Source organism: Stegastes partitus, unplaced genomic scaffold (assembly GCF_000690725.1).
Source record: "Stegastes partitus isolate 25-593 unplaced genomic scaffold, Stegastes_partitus-1.0.2 Scaffold295, whole genome shotgun sequence".
Taxonomy (NCBI): domain Eukaryota; kingdom Metazoa; phylum Chordata; class Actinopteri; family Pomacentridae; genus Stegastes; species Stegastes partitus.
Window position 1 is genome coordinate 401,428 of NW_007578026.1, and position 18,699 is coordinate 420,126.

The following is an 18,699-nucleotide window of genomic DNA, read 5'->3' on the forward strand; positions in this document are numbered from 1 at the left end:
ACTTTGGTGTTAATTAACCTCAGCATGTTTCTGGACTGTGGGAGGAAGCCGGAGAACCCGGAGAGAACCCACGCTGCACGGGGAGAACATGGAGACTCCACGTAGGAAGATCCCGGGTGTCCTCACCGGGACGCGAACCGGCGACCTTCTTGCTGCGGGGCAACAGTGCTACCAACTGCAGCTCAAAATCTTAAAATCTCAACCAGAATTAAAATAAAGTCCCGTTGGTTTGAACAACACCGTGTGTGAATGATTATTACGACCTATTCCTATGAAGCCCCTCGACAGCAGATCAGAAACCATCCAGAACAAGATTTTATTACCTTTAACAAGTGAAGAGCTCACAACAAATGATTTTAAATGTTCCGGTTTGAATCCACTTTATTGCAGATTTGTACCAATGTTTAGAACAAACAGCGTTCATGTAACTATTCAAAGTGGCACTCTGTGTGTTTATTTGTCAGGGGATTACTTTGAGGTAACCAAGGAAACATACATTTATTCATACAGCGCTCATGCAATATGCAAACTCTTTCCCTCTTTTATGTAATTCCTTATATGATCATTCAAGTAATTTGTCATCTTCATCAAATATGCAAACTGAGCTTGTGAGAGTTAAATCATTCCCATGTGGACATTCTCTCTCAGCCGCTGGGATTTGAGCCTCAGTTCACTGCTTAGAGAACGGCTGCTTCAGATGTGTGGACATTTTCTGAAGCTATGAATGTCTCTTAAACGTCTTTAGGTGGTGAACAAGTGCTCAGCGTGGAAAGAGCTGCTGTTCCAGAGCTTCTGTCTGAAGCAGGAGAAAGATGGTGTGTGATTGTTTCCATCTGATGTGTTTGGGTGCAACATAATGTGGAGATACAGTGACCTCTAGAGGATGTTTGGTTTATAAACATTTCAAAGACTGAGGGGCCAGTTCACATCAATGAGAATTAAAATATGAGAATAAAAAATGATTGTACAGTTGAATTGGTGCAGGACTGTGTCAGTTCTATTGCTTTATATTGTGACAAACACAAACTGTGAACACTCGCAGTTAAAGGTTTGTCATGTTTTTACATCACTGACAGTTATGATGAAACTATAGGAGTGATTTAAGCACGCTAAGTCATTGGAATATCTTGTTTAATGCACGATGTAGGTATATTTTTTATTGTAGTTCAGGCTTTGACCTCATCATTCGCCCCACAAGCATACGTTAAAATTCACACGTGGAGTAATAGTGATCGTTTATTGTACCACTTTTCTTTTCTTTTCTTTTTTTTTTTTTAAGATACTGGTCAATGGGTATTTGGTCACTTTTCTTTTTTAAAGCATTCAGATGGAAACATGTGATCCATAACAGCAGCCAATGTCCACTGAATGAAGTCTGCAACAATCACAACAGCAAAAATAAACCATCAAATGATAAAACAGCATTAATCTTTTCTTTTTTGTGTGTTTGGCTGCATGTCAAAGACTTCAGGAGCAGCAGATAATGTGTTTTCTTTTGTGCTTTTTAAAATATTACTCACTTAAAATAAAAAAAAAAAAAAGGATTTTCTGCTGTAACTTTGCACGTGAGTATTTATTTCTATTTAAATTTTTTAAAATTCATCTTTATTGTTTCCCTTTCCAGCTGTTATGTCTTCACCCACCAATATGGATCCCAATAAAGAACACACAATATTTCTAGGATTTGCTACATAAAGTTTATTTAAGGTTAAGACAAAGTTTTCATACATTTCCAGCAGAGCGAACACAATCCCCAAACTACCTCCTCTCTGCAGCAAAATAGGATCATCCACACACTGCAGCCTTACATTAACCACACCCCTTCTCATGTTGCAGCAAAACACTCCACAGCGGTTTTTTTTCTGTTATTTTCCCAGAATCCACCTGGAAAAGTACAGTGACGAACGCAAACGCTGATGGGAAATTTAACTCTGGTCTAGGAGCGTAATTTTTTGAACCACATTGTTGACATCTTTCATGTATTTATTTACATTATTGATTCCACTTACATGATGTCTTCTTAGCAACAGAAAAATGATCAATTAAAGAGAAAAACGCTACAAAAAAACCAGCATGGGGGAAAAAATGCTCCTATCAGCTTCTAGCTCCGATTATTTTTTAGGAAACCAGCTTTATTCTGAAAGTATTTTTGTTGGTCATGTTAGTGCTAAAAGCAAGCAAAAAAAAGAAGAGAAATAAAGAAAAAGAAAAGTGTAAAAACAAACATTTTAAAACAAAGTTTAACAGATCATGCTTTAATTAAGCCTTAATAAAGACAAAGAAAGAAGCAGAAAAGCAAAAAAAATTACAATTCGTTTGTGACAATAACATTCAAATGGAAAATTACACAAGTAATAAAACAAAGTAGTGGCAGCAAAAGCCCATTTAATTTAATTTATATCTATATTTTTTAACTTCAACATAGCCAGCTGAAATAAACAAACATTTTAATCCTGCATACGGGTGTTAATTTGACATAAAAGTTTGATAAAAGTGTCAAAAACACCTTGAAGAGGTGAGTTAGCCTCGTTTGCAAGTAGCTCTGCTGGGCTGTCCGTTGGGTGTCTGTTGAGTCGATCGTTCGCGGACTGCACATCAGCAGATGACAACAACAAAACAGCCAGAGCTACTGAGAGGCTGCTAGCGTAGTTAGCTACCTGAGATAAACAACTGGTGGTTCAGTCCGTGTGTTACACCATCGCGGTTGGAGTTTGCCAAATTGGACGTTTGCTTTACTGGAGTATGCGTATTCTGTGCAATTAATCATGACTGTCAGTAATTCTTGTCTAATCTAGTCTCGTCTGGCTAACGTTAGCTAAGGCGCTTGCTAAGCTAGCTCTATGTATGCCAAGCTAAAACAGGTTAGCTAGCTAGCTTGGGTGCTAGCTTGTTAGCTAGCCAAGTCGCCTAGGCGAGGACCTAGACCAAGAACAGGGAGATGCGAGCAAAGTGAGGTAAGACCAAGGAAATCGTTAGTTTTATTGATTCTGTGAAAAATCCAATCCTTGTGCTAATGCACGTTTAAACAAGGGACGCTGACTATTGCAGCTAATGGTATTACATTTGTCAAATCCATCGACGTTAGAAAATGCTACCCTGCGCTAGCCGAACAGCTGTTTTAGCTAATAGCCAGTTAGCGGGTTATTATTGACTAGCTAGCCTGCTAGCAGCTACTGTTGGCCACTTCTTTGGCACCACAATCATGACTAAATAGAGGGCCTCGAGGTTAATAAAAACGGCTGAGTGTGGTCAGTCCTAAAAACAGAAACTACAAACATCCGTACTGGGCTAAACGTGAGAGCTGAGAGAGCCGCAGACGTTCGTACAGCTAACATTATTTACGGCAATTAGCAAACCAACGTTCCCAGTCCGACCTAGCAGGTGAGCCTTTTTATATTGTCACGCGCACGGCAGCTAACAGGTAGTGGTAAGTTAGCGCTTTTGTTAGATCTTTTACTTGGCTTTTTCCTCAGTAAAGCCTTCTGCCTTGCCGTTGTGCAGTTAAACGTCAACCAATGTGAACTATCTACTCCTTGAGGCAGCTTCAGGAGACCGATTGTTGTGTTTTTTTCATGAATTAGACATATTAGGTGAATACTTGACTATCAACTACTTGACAGTGTCCTAACCCAACCACATGGTGACTCAGCTACTTGGCTCATTAGTCAACAGACAAGAATTTACAAAGGTATAAATCTAAATCTCAAAGAAACCTCAAGAAGCAGACTGTGATAATACCACCTTTACACGTAATTATAGCCTGTGTTTAACAACCTTACATTAGCAGTAATCTGATATCTTTGTGCTTTAAGTAAATGGCTGCATCACCTCCTACTAGAGCTTATTTAATGACAACAGGAAAGATTTAATCATCAGATATCGTGTTCATGTTGCTGTGTGTTCTTTCCCATGGCAGGGGGTTGGCGAGTGACTAAATGAACAAGACCGGCAAGTGCGAAGAACTCTGGGAGATTCAACATGAAGTTGTATGTGTTCCAGGTCAACAATGGCAGCACGCTGACATTTGACACCGACCTTGCTGTCCAAACGTAAGGACATGCTCTTTTACCCATGTTAATTACAAATGGTGGTTCAGGGATTGCTGTTTATCGTGACTTAAAGACATGTTTCCTTTGTGTCAGTGTGCTGGAGCTCAAACATGCCATCCAAGCCAAATACAAGATTGCAATTCAACATCAAGTCCTTGTTGTCAATGGAGGGGAATGTATGGCTGCAGAGAGACGAGTCTGCAGCTACAGTGCTGGCACTGTGAGTTTACACAGTCTGTTCTCATGCTTCTTATTCTCTTTGAAGCATCTGTAAGGTTGTGATTACTGTTGTCTTGCTGTTGATCTTTAGGAAACCAACCCGATATTCCTGTTCAACAAAGAGATGATCTTGTGTGACCGGGATCCAACGATCCCCAAAACCACCTTCTCGATTGAGAGTGAGATTCAGGTTAAGGTGGAGGAGTCTCTACTGATGCCAGCCGTCTTTCACACTGTTGCCTCGCGAACACAACTTGCTCTGGTGAGTATCGGGGTCTGGGACCTTTGCTAAAGTCCATTTCAATGATACATATCTCATGTACAATGTGAAATCATTGTAACTAGTCTATTATTATCTAACTCCTATTAACTTGCTCTGACTTTGACATTTTGACATCTCTTTTTTTAACCTCTCCAGGAAATGTTTGAAGTTGCCAACAAACTTTGCTCCTTCTGTGAACGTTTGGTTCACGATGAACACCTTCAGCACCAAGGCTGGGCTGCTATTATGGCGAATCTGGACGACTGCACTCTGTCTTATCAGAAGTTGCTCATGAAATTCAACACCGCATACACGAATTATCAACGCGATTTGGAGGAAATTAAAGTTAAACTTTCAAAGTAAGTGTTGCTGCTGGGGATGTGATACTCGGCACCTTTCTGGTCCTGTCCAGTAGGTGTGAATGTGAAACTGCTGTATTTCTTTAGCATAACAAACAATTTAGTCGTAGTCTTTAGTCTTTTACACATGTTGAAGAAATTGTACTCATAGTCCTCATGTGAAGTTTGCTGTAGTGGGTGTTTATTAGTATTCCGGTATACGGTGGGCTCACCAACACAGAGCATGAGTCTGTGAAGGTGGACTGACCCTGAACATCTCCAGAGTCACACATTTATAGGGTAAGTCAGAGGGTAGAGGGGGGCCTGTATGTAAATACAGAAGTGAATAGAAGCAAATTAACATACAGTTGCTCATCAAATGACCAGAGGTAAGGGGGAGGGGGGCAATGAACCATAGGTGATGAAATCGGAGTCTGGTGACCAGACGGGTGGTGGAGTCGGGGTTCTGATAGCATACAGTTGCTAATCAAATGGCAGGAGGTGGGGGGACAATGAACAACAGGGGGTGGAATCGGGTGTCTGTGACAGGAGGTGGGAAAACACATGACAAAAGGTGATGGGAAAACACATGGCAACAGGGGAGGAAATCAGGGGTCTGTGACCATCAAAATAAAGGAAACTGACTTTCTTCATCACACTCTAAAATACTCGTAAAGAAAGCAAGTAAGATTTTTCTACAAAAAAAAACCAAAACATTGAAACTGAAGTCACAGTTAGCGTTCTGTTATGATTGCAGGTTGGGCACAGCGGTTTCTGTCATGGCCAGGATACCTCTGCTGGAATGTTTGACACGACACAGCTACAGAGAGAGCATGGAGAAGTCCAGTTCAACCCCAGAAAAGGACTCGGACGGGACAGAGGGAGAGAAATCCACCGACTCTGTGCTCTGCACTGGTGAAGCACAGATGGCCTCCAAGTTATCAGCATCCTTCTCTGCTTCGGGCGCAGCCACATGTGAGCCAGCTGGAGACCAGGAAACGAATGAAATGACTGACAGCGGTGGGCTGAGAGCGGCGCTACTAGACGATGACACTCCCGAGCTCACCAACCCGTCTTCATTCAATGTGACACTATTAGACTGGATCAACGTACAAGACAGACCCAATGATGTGGAATCCGTTGTGAGGAAATGCTTTGACTCCATCAATAGGGTGAGTCACTGATGTATGAATAGACACGTCAGAGTGATGTTCTCAATGAGCCGCTACAAATTATGGCGACTATATGTGGCTTCATTGAGATCTTGTGTCTTTCAGCTTGACCCACGGATCATTCAGCCCTTCCTGGCAGATTGTCGCGACACAATTGCCAAGCTAGATAATCAAAACATGAAAGCCATCAAAGGGCTCGAGGACCGGTTGTATGCTCTTGACCAAATGATTGCAAGCTGCAAGAAGTTGGTGAACGAACAGAAGGAACTCGCTCAGGTATGTGAAGATAAATACTCCTAAACGATGTCCTCCATTGTCCATCTTTTTACACGTCGTGTTGACATGTCATTGCTCGCAGGGATTTCTGGCTAATCAGAAGCGGGCTGAAAACCTGAAGGACACGTCTGTTCTGCCTGACTTGTGTCTGAGTCACACCAACCAGCTGATGATCATGCTGAACAACCACAGGAAGCTGCTAGACATTAAAAAGAAGTGCACCACTGCCAAACAAGAACTTGCAAACAACCTTCAAGTCAGACTCAAGTACGGCTGAAAACCACTTCTTCTCTGATACGTACCCTGATTGTAGCTTCCTCTATTGAATGCAGTCTTGCTGTTGTTAAGTCATGTTTGCAATTTTAATGGTGTTGGTGATTTTAGATGGTGCTGCTACGTGATGCTTCATGCAGACCAGGACGGGGAGAAGCTTCAGGCTCTGCTCAGACTTCTGACAGAGCTAATAGAGAGAGTGAGGGTGGTGGAGGCCCTCAGCACTGTGCCCCAGATGTACTGCTTGGCAGTCGTGGAAGTCGTCAGAAGAAAAATGTTCATGCGCCACTACAGAGAGGTCAGTGCTGAATGCTGTACTGGACACAAACCATGCATTCAGTATTAGTGATACAAAGGCAGAAGCTCTTCTACGACTCTTAATGTGAAACCTAAGGGCATGTTCAGCACAGAGCTCGTATTCAGCTCTAATTAGGTGGATTTAATTCATTTTAAGGTCATTTTTCTTTGTCTTCCATTTGTGTTTTGGGGGAACATCGTACTACACAACCACACGAAGGACTAGAGGTGTAGTGTTTGGTTTTGAAATTGGTGGCTGCTCCCATTGCAGCAGCACAGTGCAGAAAACTTTATCAGCGCTTTGAGTTGTTGCCGGCAGCAGCTGGGTACATATTAGCCCCAGCTGATAGAGCCTACAGTCTTTCTTTTTTGTGTTGCTGTGTCTGAATACACTCAAAGCGTGGGAAAAGTTGGACGCTAATAACTGAATTGGTTTTGCTCGTATTTGTCCTCTGTCAGCTGATTCGAGGGTTTTTTCTTTGCGTTCCCTTTCTATTTTTTTTCAAAAGTGTCTCTAAAAATGTTCTCTTGAGTCTAGATTTCTTTATTTGGAATTGAAATAACATTACAGACCATGCTAAGGACTGTCAATAACTCATGACAGCAGATTTTGAGGGAAACAACGATTATTGTGTGACTTTAAGTTGACTAATTTCGGTCCTCCTTTCAGTGGGCCTATGCACTCGTGAAGGACGGGAAGCGGCTGTACGAGGCAGAGAAGTTCAAAAGGGAATCCTTTGGGAAACTCTTTAGTAAGTGTTCTTCGAAAGACCCAGGTGATGACATTTTAGGCATTGCAGTAAAACAAAATGTGGGTTTGAAATAACTCTTTAGATCAGAGTTTTGATCCATTTATTTTTTTTGTTTTTCAGGAAAGTCTTTCCTCCGAAACCGGTTGTTCAGAGGACTCGATTCGTGGCCTCCAACATCGTTTTGTGTAAGTTGTGTGACTGTTTGAGGAAGATTGTGTTATCACATCTGTCAGTGTTTTCACAGTGTTTTATTCGGTCTGTTCTCTCTCTGTTCTTTATTATTTATTCTTTAGACACGAAAGCCCAGAAGGTTTGACGATGAACTCCCAGACATTTCACTCGAGGATCTCCAGTACTTGAAATCTTGTTGTCCTGTCGAGGTGCAGCCTTTCCTTATGTAAGATACCGTCCTCAAATCATTTACATGGTTTTACATAGAAACTGGCCTGTGACATAAACCCAATTTAAATAGATGTATTTGGAAAGCATTTGATTAGTTCAGTATTAAAGGCCTGAGTGCAGCAGGAATCTGATCTTGTCGTGTAAAAACTGGCCTGAAGTCAACCCAGTGTCTCCTAATAGAATAATAAAACCTGAATTGTAGCCGGCTTGTACAAAAAACATCACAACAGGGTTTTTTATTGTTGTTTTCTTGTATTCCTAATGTGTTTATGTTCTGCAGGGTCCCCACCATGTGTGACTTTGAGCCCTTGAATCGTCATGTCGGGGCGCTTCACCAGCTGGTCCAAGCCGCGCAGAGTGTGGACGAGATGTCTCAAACTATAACTGACCTGCTCAGTGAACAAAGGGTAAGGACATCCTCATTTACTACCCTTTTTTTAAATATATATCAAACACAATTCTTTGCAATTGTGGCAGAAAACAAAAACAAAACTCAAATGACAGCTTTCATAGAACCAGAAGTTATGCTGAGGGTTTCCTTTGTCAGGTTTGTTTCTGTTGACTGTCAAAGCAGTCGTCATTTGGGCTCAACTCAAACCCAGAGTGGTTATTATATGTCGGGTAATTTTAGTTTTTCCTCAGTTATTTTGAGATTAAACTCCAGGCTGGATGATGTATTTGTTTGGTCGCTCATGTTGCTCTGCTCTGTCTTTCTAGGCATCTTGTAGTCAGTATGCCCAGAGATCAGCTGCGTTTACTCCGCCGTCTGACAGCATACCTGGGACCACGACGCCGTCGTCCTCCAAAACGCCTCCCTCTCTTAGCCTTCAGGGACCCAGCTGCCAGCCTCTACATGTTCCCGTCCCTGCTCCTCTCGAGGACTTATCCCCAGACAGTATTGATGCACAAACGTTTGACTTTGAAACTATCGGCCACCCGAATATGGATCCAGTCCTGCAGCAAGGATCCCTTGATCTAGATTCTCTAGCAGAGAGCCCCGAGTCTGACTTCATGTCTGCTGTCAATGAGTTTGTGATTGAAGAGAACTTGACCTCTCCGAACCTTATCAGTGACCCCACAAGCCCTGAAATGATGGTGGAGTCACTGTACTCCTCCGTCATCAATGCCATTGACAGCAAGCGAATGCAGGATACCACCATACTCGAGAGGGAGAACTCAAGGATCACTGTCCTCAAACAAGTCATTGAGAAGTATCGATGTGCTGCAGAGGAGTCCCATTCCAACTTAAGAAGTGTAAAAGACGACCTGTGTCACTTACGAGGTCTAGTATTAAAAGAACAACACGACTTTGGCTTTGTTCTGCAGAGTATGAGCACAGAGGTGCACAACGTTGTGGACAGCATCTGCCAGACCCATGAACTGGAATTAAAGGAGCAGCACCAAAGTGAGCTTCTGACCCTTCGGCAGGAGCTCGAGAAGCAGGTTCAGACACTAACAGAGGAAAACCAAGTAAACCAGAACATTGTCAGAGATGTTCAGCGTGCAATGTTGGAGCTGGAGGGGCTGATGGAGCGCAAAGAGAAGGAACTCACTCAGTATGAAAGTGAGAAGGAACGATGGGTTGAAGTGGAGAGTAATCAGACTGACAGGATCAAAAACCTGGAGCAGATTATCAGCGACCAAACCGAAGAGATCAAGATGCTGTCAGCTTCAAGGGACTCTTTGACCGGCCAGCTTGAGAATCTGCACTTTGAGATTGAACGTAGTCAGCAGAAGATCCGTCAGGAGCTGGAAGCTGTTGGACAGAGCCATCTGAAGGAGTTGGAGGACAGACTGAAGCAGGAACACAAGGCAGAGCTGGAGTCCCTGACCAAGGATAACCAGGAAGCTCTGAAACATCTTGCTGCTGAAAATAGTGCAAAGATCAGCGAGGCAGCTGATCACCATGCCACTGCTATTAGAGAGAAGGACGACCAAGTGAAGGACCTGGAGGCTCGGATTACTCAGCTTGCAGAACTGCGATGCAAACTAGAGGTGGAGCTAGCCCTCAAAGAGTCAGAGACCGAAGAGGTGAAGCTGTTACTGGAAGAAGCCAAGATGCAGCAGACTGAGGCTGTGAAGTCCCAGGTGGAGGCAGAGACCAAAGTTCTGAGTGAAGAGCTCGCAGACATCAAAAGAACGCTTCATGCAAAAAACGAGGAGTATGAAGTGGATCTGGCAGAGCTGAGGACTCTCATGAGGATTGAGAAGGACCACTGCATTTCAGAGCTGGTGGACAGGCACGACGAGGAGACCATTTTGTTGCGCAACAAGCTCTCCTCTCTGCAACAGCAAGCCCAGGAAGCGGAGAAGAACCACGCCGAGCAGCAGCAGAAAGTTACCGAAGAATTAGATCAGAAAGTGGCTGCACTAAGTGAAGAAAAAGAAACACAGTTGAGGAGTTTCCAAGAGCTGGAGCAGGAGCTGAGGACTGTTATCAGCAGTTTGCAGGCAGAAAATGACCTGCTCTCCAAAAAACTGGAGCAGGACAGACATGCAGCTGAAAAAGAGGAGGCCGCTAAGGCTGGAACACCAGATGCCTTTAAAGAGTTGGAGCAGCAGAAGGAGGAGATGGAGAAAAGACTCTCAGACAGAATTAGACAACTTGAGAACGAGCTTCATGAGAGACAATCTGCAAAAAGGTGATTTTTTTTTTACTTTGGTGACAAAAATATCACAAATACAAATCAAGCTTTGGTCCATCTTTTGTTCACGTTGCAAAGCCTGACTGTGGTTGACGGTTTTCCCAGACCTCATCGGCTTACGTTTAGAGCTGCATACTGTAGGAAAGTCTAGGGTTAGATATGTGAATCATCTATTGTCTATTTTTTGTCGCTACCTGTGTTTGCGCAGCGTGATCACATAATTCCTCTGTCAGAATGAACGCTTGCTGTGTGCCTTTCAGTGACGAAGGGCTGTCGCTGCACGCTGAGGGCCGTGCAGATGCCGGAGCACCTCTGTCTCTGGACTCGGCGCTACAAGAGCGCCTGCAGCAGGAGAGGGCCTCCCTGCAGACACAGATGGAGCTCCTGGAGAAGAAGAAGGACGAGGAGATACAGAACCTCAAGACATCTCTAATCGCAGAACAGCAGGTTTGTGTTTGGGCTGTGAGCGAGATTTCAAGGCGCCGGCCGTGCTTGGGATGTTGATGTGTCGTTTTCGCTAAACCTTTATTTAATTTCAGTGCAAATTACAACAGATCATTGTTCCTAATAATGGCAGTTAATTAGTTAAGCATACATCAGACACAGCAGTTTGCTTTGTTCACACACTCTTATCAGGAGTTCCATCAACAACAGCCTCCTGTAAAGTTAAACCAGCACCTCTTTAACCTTCATAAGTAGGCCACATGTTGACTTTTATTTTAGCCAAACAACCAGACTGTATGCAGTGAGATGTGAAGCCTTTTCTCGCTGCATTCAGGCGCCGTGTGGTGAACGTTAAACCAAGCGGTTCAACGCTGAGGACTGACTCAGCCAAACATTACAGTTTTAACAGTTGCCCAGACAGTTTAATTTAATTTTAAGTCGAGCCTTGCACCTCTAAAATTCAATCTTTTAATTAATTTATCCAGCAAATCTGTGTTTTCAGTGCCGACCCTAATCTGGGTCCGTCTGATCTCTTTACACCAAAGAAAGTCTTCACTGTGATTCAGACGAGGCCACTTAGTGTTTACATAGATCTGTGTGCGTTCCTCTGGTGCAAACCTCCTTCATAGCTTCAGTAAGTGAGCAGCCTGCCAGACATTTAATTTTTATTGATTACTGCACAGTTTCATTTATTTTAAGTCTTGCATCTCTACAGGTCAGACTTTTAATCCAGGTGTTCAGCAGATGTTTTGTTTCAGTGCTGGCCTTAATCTTAGTCTGTCTGATCAGTTTACACCAGGGGTCTCGAACTCCGGTCCTCGAGGGCCGCAATCCTGCAAGTTTTTGATGTGTCCCTCTTCCAACACACCTGATTCAAATGATCAGGATCGTTATCAGGCTTCTGCAGAGCTTGATGATGAGCTGAACATTTGAATCAGGTGTGTTGGAAGAGAGAAACATCTAAAACTTGCAGGATTGCGGCCCTCGAGGACCGGAGTTCGAGACCCCTGGTTTACACTAAAGGGAGAGCAGGAAGGTTTTTCCTCTTTACCGTATGATTTATATGACATCACTTAGTGTTTACAGTGTTCACTCTGCATCAGACTTTTCTCTGGTGCTTCCCCTTCACAGGTTAATCTGGTAAGACTGGTGTTCTGCACAAAAGACGCCTAATTTAGCTACCTGTTATTAATAAAAGAGATTTTAGTGTTTTTATTGTCAGTGAAGCGATTAGACAAAGACTAACACAATACATCCTTAGCAGTCAAAAGGCCTCTGAAACAGTTTGTGCTCTGACAGAACACTTGTGTTGTCATCAAAGTGGCTCTTTAGCTTGTTAAAATTTTAAAAAACTATCATTCTTTGTCCAGACAAATTTCAACACTGTTCTGACCCGAGAAAAGCTGAAGAAGGAGCAGATCATCAACGAGCTCACGGACAAGTTGCGGAAAGTTACTCAGCAGCAAGAGAAAGACAAAGGTAAGGGTTTGTGTTTTCTTTTAAAAATGTCTAATATCTGGGGCACTGCTATAGCTCACATGGTTGAGCTGGCGTCCCATGTACAGGCCCAAAGTCCAAATCAGGAGGTCAAAACCCCCAAACCACCCCATCACACATGCCCACACCCCATCCCCCCACCCCACTCCCCCACCTCCCTCTCACTACACGACCAAACAAACCAACAAAGGCCAAAAAAATAACTAAAATAAAAAAATGTCTAATATCTATTTTTGGTGTCCGTTTAAACATGTCTAGTAACCAGTGGTGCAGCTTGTATTTTAGAGCATGTTACTCATAGAGGAGGTGGAAAAAACATTTCAGTATTGCAGCAGACATTCAGCAGTTATCCTGTCCCTGACCACTGACTGCTGTGTTCTTCCATCTCTAAGCTTTTAGGATGTGTGTGTACGGCCATGTTGTGTCTGTCAGCGTCTCTTATTTGTCTTAATGTATCGCAGCTCTGATAGAAACGCTGTCTGAGGACCGGGCGAGTGTGATGCAGGAAAAGAAACACTTGGAAGAAGAACTTAACCGCCTGCGCAGCACGGCGCTGGTCTCCTCCGCCTTCTTCGCCACAAACCCCTCGGCTCACGAGGTCACAGAGGCCGGAGCCACAGCCAGAGCTCTGCCTCTTTCTGGGGCTTGTTCTTCTGAGCCCCTGGCTGACGCTGACAGACTGGCCTCCGTGGCAGCCATTCGAGACGACGAACATGTTGATTCAGCAGTGGAAGCCAGCATGGTGACAGTCCAGTAAGCGTCTACTCCACAATAAACCTCGTGTTGTTTACAGTGTGAGATATGTGGCATTATGTCATTTACGGTTCCGTGTTTACATGCACACGCAACCAAGTCACCGGGAGGAGCAGCACATTTACATGCATTGTGTCAAGCTGCCTGAGGCCTGTGTTATAAGTGTGGTAAATGTTATATAAGAAACCTATTTAGCAGAGCCGGTGCATGCTTTTAAAGCCAAAAGAGATGTTCTAGGTCAAAGCATTTTGACAGTAAACAGAGAGGACAACTGAAGCACACAGTCTTTCTTCACTTATGTGGATTTTACAGGTGAAACTGTGTCATCTGAATTATTAGGGTTTTAGTTTCCCAGTTTAAATATTTTCAGGCAAGTATCTGAGATGCTTTTCCACTTTCTTTTCATTTTTGTGCCACACTTGGATTTTGTTTTCTCAGCGTGTTGGTCTGAAACTCATCTGTAGCTGAGCAGCTTTGAAAGAAGCTCCGTTTATATACAGTGTAGAGTTTGTTAGGATTTTACGTAACCGATCGCCAGCCACAGAAACAGACCTTTGCGCTATCGAAGAAGGAATCTATTGTGTAAACTGTGGATGGACAACAGGGACATTTGACAGTGGAGGAGAGGCAGGCTAGGATCAGACAGTGTAAGTTTTCTTTTATTACCATTAAAACCTGTCCTCAGACCAAATCCTTCAGCTGTCCTAACATTTTAATGAGCTTTACCTTTTGTACACTGAACACAGTTGACAGTTTGTGTGTTTTGTTGTCGTAGTGATCATTTGATGTCAGAGGAGAAACAGCGGATAATCTTACTCGAGCGGGTAAATATACGCACTGCATCCATGTGGTTGAATTTAACAGAACACAAAAGTATGCTGTTGTGTGTCTCTATCTGTTTAATCCATCTAATATGTTTCAGACTTTACACATGAAGGAAGAAGAAAACAAGCGCCTCAGTCAAAGACTGGTCAGTTAATCATCACTCTGGGCTATGTAACATCTGCTCCACTAGGTGGCAGTAGCATCAAAGAGTAAAATCCTGACATAGGAGGCCAAAGAAGACATGAGCTTTTTAACCAAGAGTGTCATTAGAATGTGCAAAGTGATGAATGTTAGCGAGGCATAAACGTATATATTAATATAAATGTTAACAATCTACTGCTGTGCATTGAAAAGTTCTTTTAGTCGACCCCGATTCACAGAGAGCGGTGCAGCTTGGGTTAGATTTTAATATAACGCTGTCAGTGGGTAAAGGTAATTATACTAATTACCAAACCTGTAATTTACAAATCCCCAGTCACACAAACGTTAGAATAAGTCCCATGGAAAGTCAGTTGTCGTCAATACTGTTAACTCTTGTGTGTAACATGAGTCACATTGCCCTAATCCTTCTCTTTGTAGATGTCTCAGAGCATGTCGTCTGTGTCGTCACGGCATTCAGACAAAATCGCCATCAGAGAGTAAGTGAATATAAAATTACACAGGGCCTTAACGGGCTGTTGCTGATGCGATTTCTAGCATTTTTATTAGCAGCTGAAAGTCGTCATTAGGTTCGGTATAATTATACACATTATTATATAATTACCATTAATGTGTTTTCATTTTGGTTATCAGTTTGCAGAACTCGGTGTCATCGTGCCTTTTGTCTCTGCCTGTCTTTTGATGTTTCAGTTTCCAGGTAGGCGATTTGGTTCTAATCATCCTGGATGAAAGGCATGACAACTACGTGCTGTTCACAGTCGGTCCCACCCTCTACTTCCTCCACTCAGAGTCTCTCACTGCACTGGACCTCAAACCAGGTCAGCCTCACCGAGCCTCCACAGATCAAGATGAGAACTGTAGTGTCGGGCTTTGTTTTATCATTTACTAATATCATCATAATAATAATAATAAATTTTAAAAAGAGGCATCAGTGACAGTGACCTGTTAGATTTTATGTTATGAATGGATTTATAAAATAACAGAATACAGTCTGTACATGGGTCCTTAAATAATGTCTGATCTGTCTTTTATTTAATGCTGCTGCTTCTTGATAAGCTTTATGTTGCACACACAATTATTTAGTGTCGGTTTCCGGAGCGATCGCTGCCTAACGAGCTGATTTGTTTTGTTGTTTAGCATCAGGGACCTCAAGACGGCCGTGGGTACTTGGAAAGGTGATGGAGAAGGAATACTGTCAGGCAAAAAAGGTACCTCCAAGTTCTACACTGTTTTTATCTCATGTATTCAGATATATAGATATTTAAGTAAATAAGTGATTTTGTTCTGTACACACAGTTTGGCCTGGAAGTCTTGTTTTAATTAGATTTTTCTATAATACTGAGTGAGGATTTTTTTATTTTATTCTAGCAAGTCAGCTTTAGTTATGTGAGTAATAATACAAACAGTCTGAATCTTATTTCTCTCTCTTTGTTTTCTCCTTTTTCTTTTCCAGGCCCAGAACAGGTTCAAGGTTCCTTTAGGAACCAAGTTCTACAGAGTGAAAGCTGTTCCGTGGAACAGAAAAGTATAATAGCCAAGTAATGAGCTAAAATGTATATTTATATTGTTTAATTTTTGAACAGAAACTTCACATCATAATTCATAACTTGAAAATCGAAAGACCTTAAAAATGGAAAGAATTAAAATCATCATCATGCTATTTTATGTTTCAGTTCAAACTCCCACCTGCTATCACACTTTTGTTTTCTTTTCAACCCAGATTTGTTATTGTGGACCAAACGCTATTAACCCTGGTGGGGCGCCGCCCTCCACACTGTGGCATTACGCCATCTGACCTGTGTGTGAAATTGAACAAAATTTGGATGTTAAATATTAGTTCTCATTATCAGCATTTGTCCTTTTGTGGAAAATACTGTGTCATTATCAACATAATTAAATAAAAATATACATTTATTATAAATGTTTATGGAGGAATGTTCATGGCATGCATATTGATATGTTTTCTTTGATTTACTTATCCAGATAAATGTTGTAGTTGGAAACGTAGTTAATGCTGTTTGTTACTCACAGAGCAGTATGGCCCTCCGTCAATACTGAAAAATGTACATTATGACTGACTGACGGAAACAGTCGTCTTTGCAATCCTTGAAATGCACTTTCAAAAACGATGCTTTTGTTGATTTGAAAAGGGAAGTTAATTGAGCTGTCAGAACTAAGTAAATATATCAGCACAAACTTCTCACTATCATAGAATATTGATATGTAGAAAGGAACTCTTTGTGACTGTGTTTCATTATCGGACGACATTGTATATTACCCATCGAATCACATGTAACAATAAATGACTGTATTGTAAAAGATAGAGTTTTGAAACAATAAAGGATTGATCTCAAACGCATTCGCATGATTTTAATGACCAATTGTATTATTATTATTATTTTTAAATTTAGGAATGATGTTCGATCCTAAGAAATGGAAGCAGTGTTCCTGGGCTCAGCCTTATAATGCTCATTAACAGGTTTTACATGTTTCCTGCTTCATGGACACAAACTTGTTTATTACAGCAGCAGAATTGCTTATTTTCCCCAAGACTTGTTCACCTGCTGCCTGTCAACATTTTCTGTATTAATGAAAAAAAAAAAAAAAAAAAGACATTATTCTGGCTATTTCGTATGAGAACAAAAACAAAAAAAAACACACACACAAGCTTTTAGGGCATATAGAGTAAATAGCTTTCATAATGATGCTTTTATAATTTTCTAGGGGATTCAGGAGTCAACGTGGAATAGCACAGTATAGTGTATTCATTTGATTTAGCATTTTTGCTTTTGTGGAAACATTAATGTTGGCACACTGCTGCAGAAAACAGACTTCAAAAAGGCTTCAAATCGGGGCCCAAGAACGATGCGGCCCTCATGGAGAAGGAAGCCCACCAACATCACTTTCCCAGTTCACAGCGGGGAGCATAGCAGCTCTCCGCCGAGCACTCTCTACCATGTGGGTCTAGGGGTGTTTTAACAATGTTTAGCTCTATTTTCTCCATTTAGCATAAGCCTGTTGTCACATTTGGATGGCTCCTTCATAAATTGATGGTGTGATTCCTACAATTTCGGGACAGGCCTGAATGACAAAATATGCAACACAACATTCGATACCGAGGTGGCTGGCAAGCACCAACCATGTGCACTGGACAGGCTCTTAGTGTAAATGTTTACAACCCCCCACTGAGCTCAGTGCTGCTGGGAGTCACTCTCATCAGGCTGAATGGGATTTAACATTGCCATGTGTAGTCTCTTGCTAGTTCCACCATTAAAACCGCCTTTGACTTGCTGTCAGACTTCTTTCTGCAATATTTGACTACTTGTGTTCGGTTCCCAATCGTGAAATTGGCTGTTGTTAAGCGGCGCGCGTCGCAACTTGTGATGTCGCAGGAATCTTTGTTTTTGTTTTGTGACGTGTCGCCTATTTACATATCTGCGTGCATGTATGAACACACACGAGTACAGCTGAGTAAAGTTATTTAAAAGCATTTTTATTAGAAGTAAACTGATTTTAAAAGTGATTTAGGCGTTTATTAAATCAGGTGTTCTGATGGTTTACAGTAAGAATCTGTTTTAATCCATAATAAAACTATAAATATAAAATAAACAATCATTTTGCAACTCATGAGGACATTTAAAAAGCTCATGTTTCCTCTGAGCAAATGTTTAATTAACAGTGAAATTAAAAACACTTGCACACAATAGAATTAAAATGATCTAGTAGCAATATATATTTTAATGCTCTTTTATTACTATCATGCAACAACAACAAAGAAAAAAAGTTAACAGGAAGTTTTTATGCGCAGAAGCAGAGATCCAGTAATTGCACAAGGACAGGTCTGTTAATGCAGCTTTCAAATGCCATCAGCCGCAATTCAAAGACACACGATAATAGCTTTTCTTCGCACGTCAACATATGCTGGCTGCACTAAATTAAGGTTTAGACGAGTAAATGTGAAATATCAAAACCACGTCAACGACGAGTCACAAAGAGCGGCGTGCGGTCTGAGATCTGGCCCTTTGTCGCTGATACATTCCCCATTTGAAGATAATGCACAAGTTGCATTTGATTCTCCCCAATATCTCCGACACTATTCCAGATAGATGGCGCCGCAAATAAACAAGCATTATTTGTAGAGCAAATATATGCATGAACTTCAAATGATGGATAAATGAAAAATAAATAGGAAAGCCTTAACATAACAGTTATATTTTTGAAATCTAAATGGAACGAGTGTGTTGAAGAAGAGCCAAGAGGCATTAAGGCTGAAACTGCAAACCAAGGAGTAAATCGACTTAATGCCATCACATTTCCACCCCATTCATTCCTAAGA

The 18,699-nt window shown here is 41.9% G+C and overlaps 1 protein-coding gene across 2 annotated transcripts; it reads left to right on the top strand.

Annotated features, from left to right (window-relative positions):
- Positions 1–2,598: 2,598 nt before the first annotated feature.
- On the top strand, positions 2,599–16,722 carry rb1cc1 (RB1-inducible coiled-coil 1). 2 transcript variants are annotated; one of them, XM_008283031.1, is made up of 23 exons: positions 2,599–2,954; positions 3,917–4,049; positions 4,143–4,269; positions 4,360–4,530; positions 4,687–4,889; positions 5,626–6,040; positions 6,146–6,316; positions 6,399–6,583; positions 6,701–6,887; positions 7,557–7,662; positions 7,759–7,823; positions 7,932–8,035; positions 8,321–8,447; positions 8,758–10,682; positions 10,946–11,132; positions 12,500–12,608; positions 13,088–13,379; positions 14,155–14,203; positions 14,302–14,349; positions 14,784–14,842; positions 15,054–15,181; positions 15,501–15,571; positions 15,817–16,722. In XM_008283031.1, the coding sequence occupies exons 2-23, from the start codon at positions 3,979–3,981 to the stop codon at positions 15,892–15,894; spliced, it is 4,878 nt and encodes a 1,625-aa protein (XP_008281253.1). In that variant the 5' UTR covers positions 2,599–2,954; positions 3,917–3,978; the 3' UTR covers positions 15,895–16,722. The 2 variants fall into 2 exon arrangements, with proteins under 2 accessions (XP_008281253.1, XP_008281254.1); XM_008283032.1 differs by having other exon boundaries at positions 7,557–7,638.
- The last annotated feature ends 1,977 nt before the right edge of the window (positions 16,723–18,699 follow it).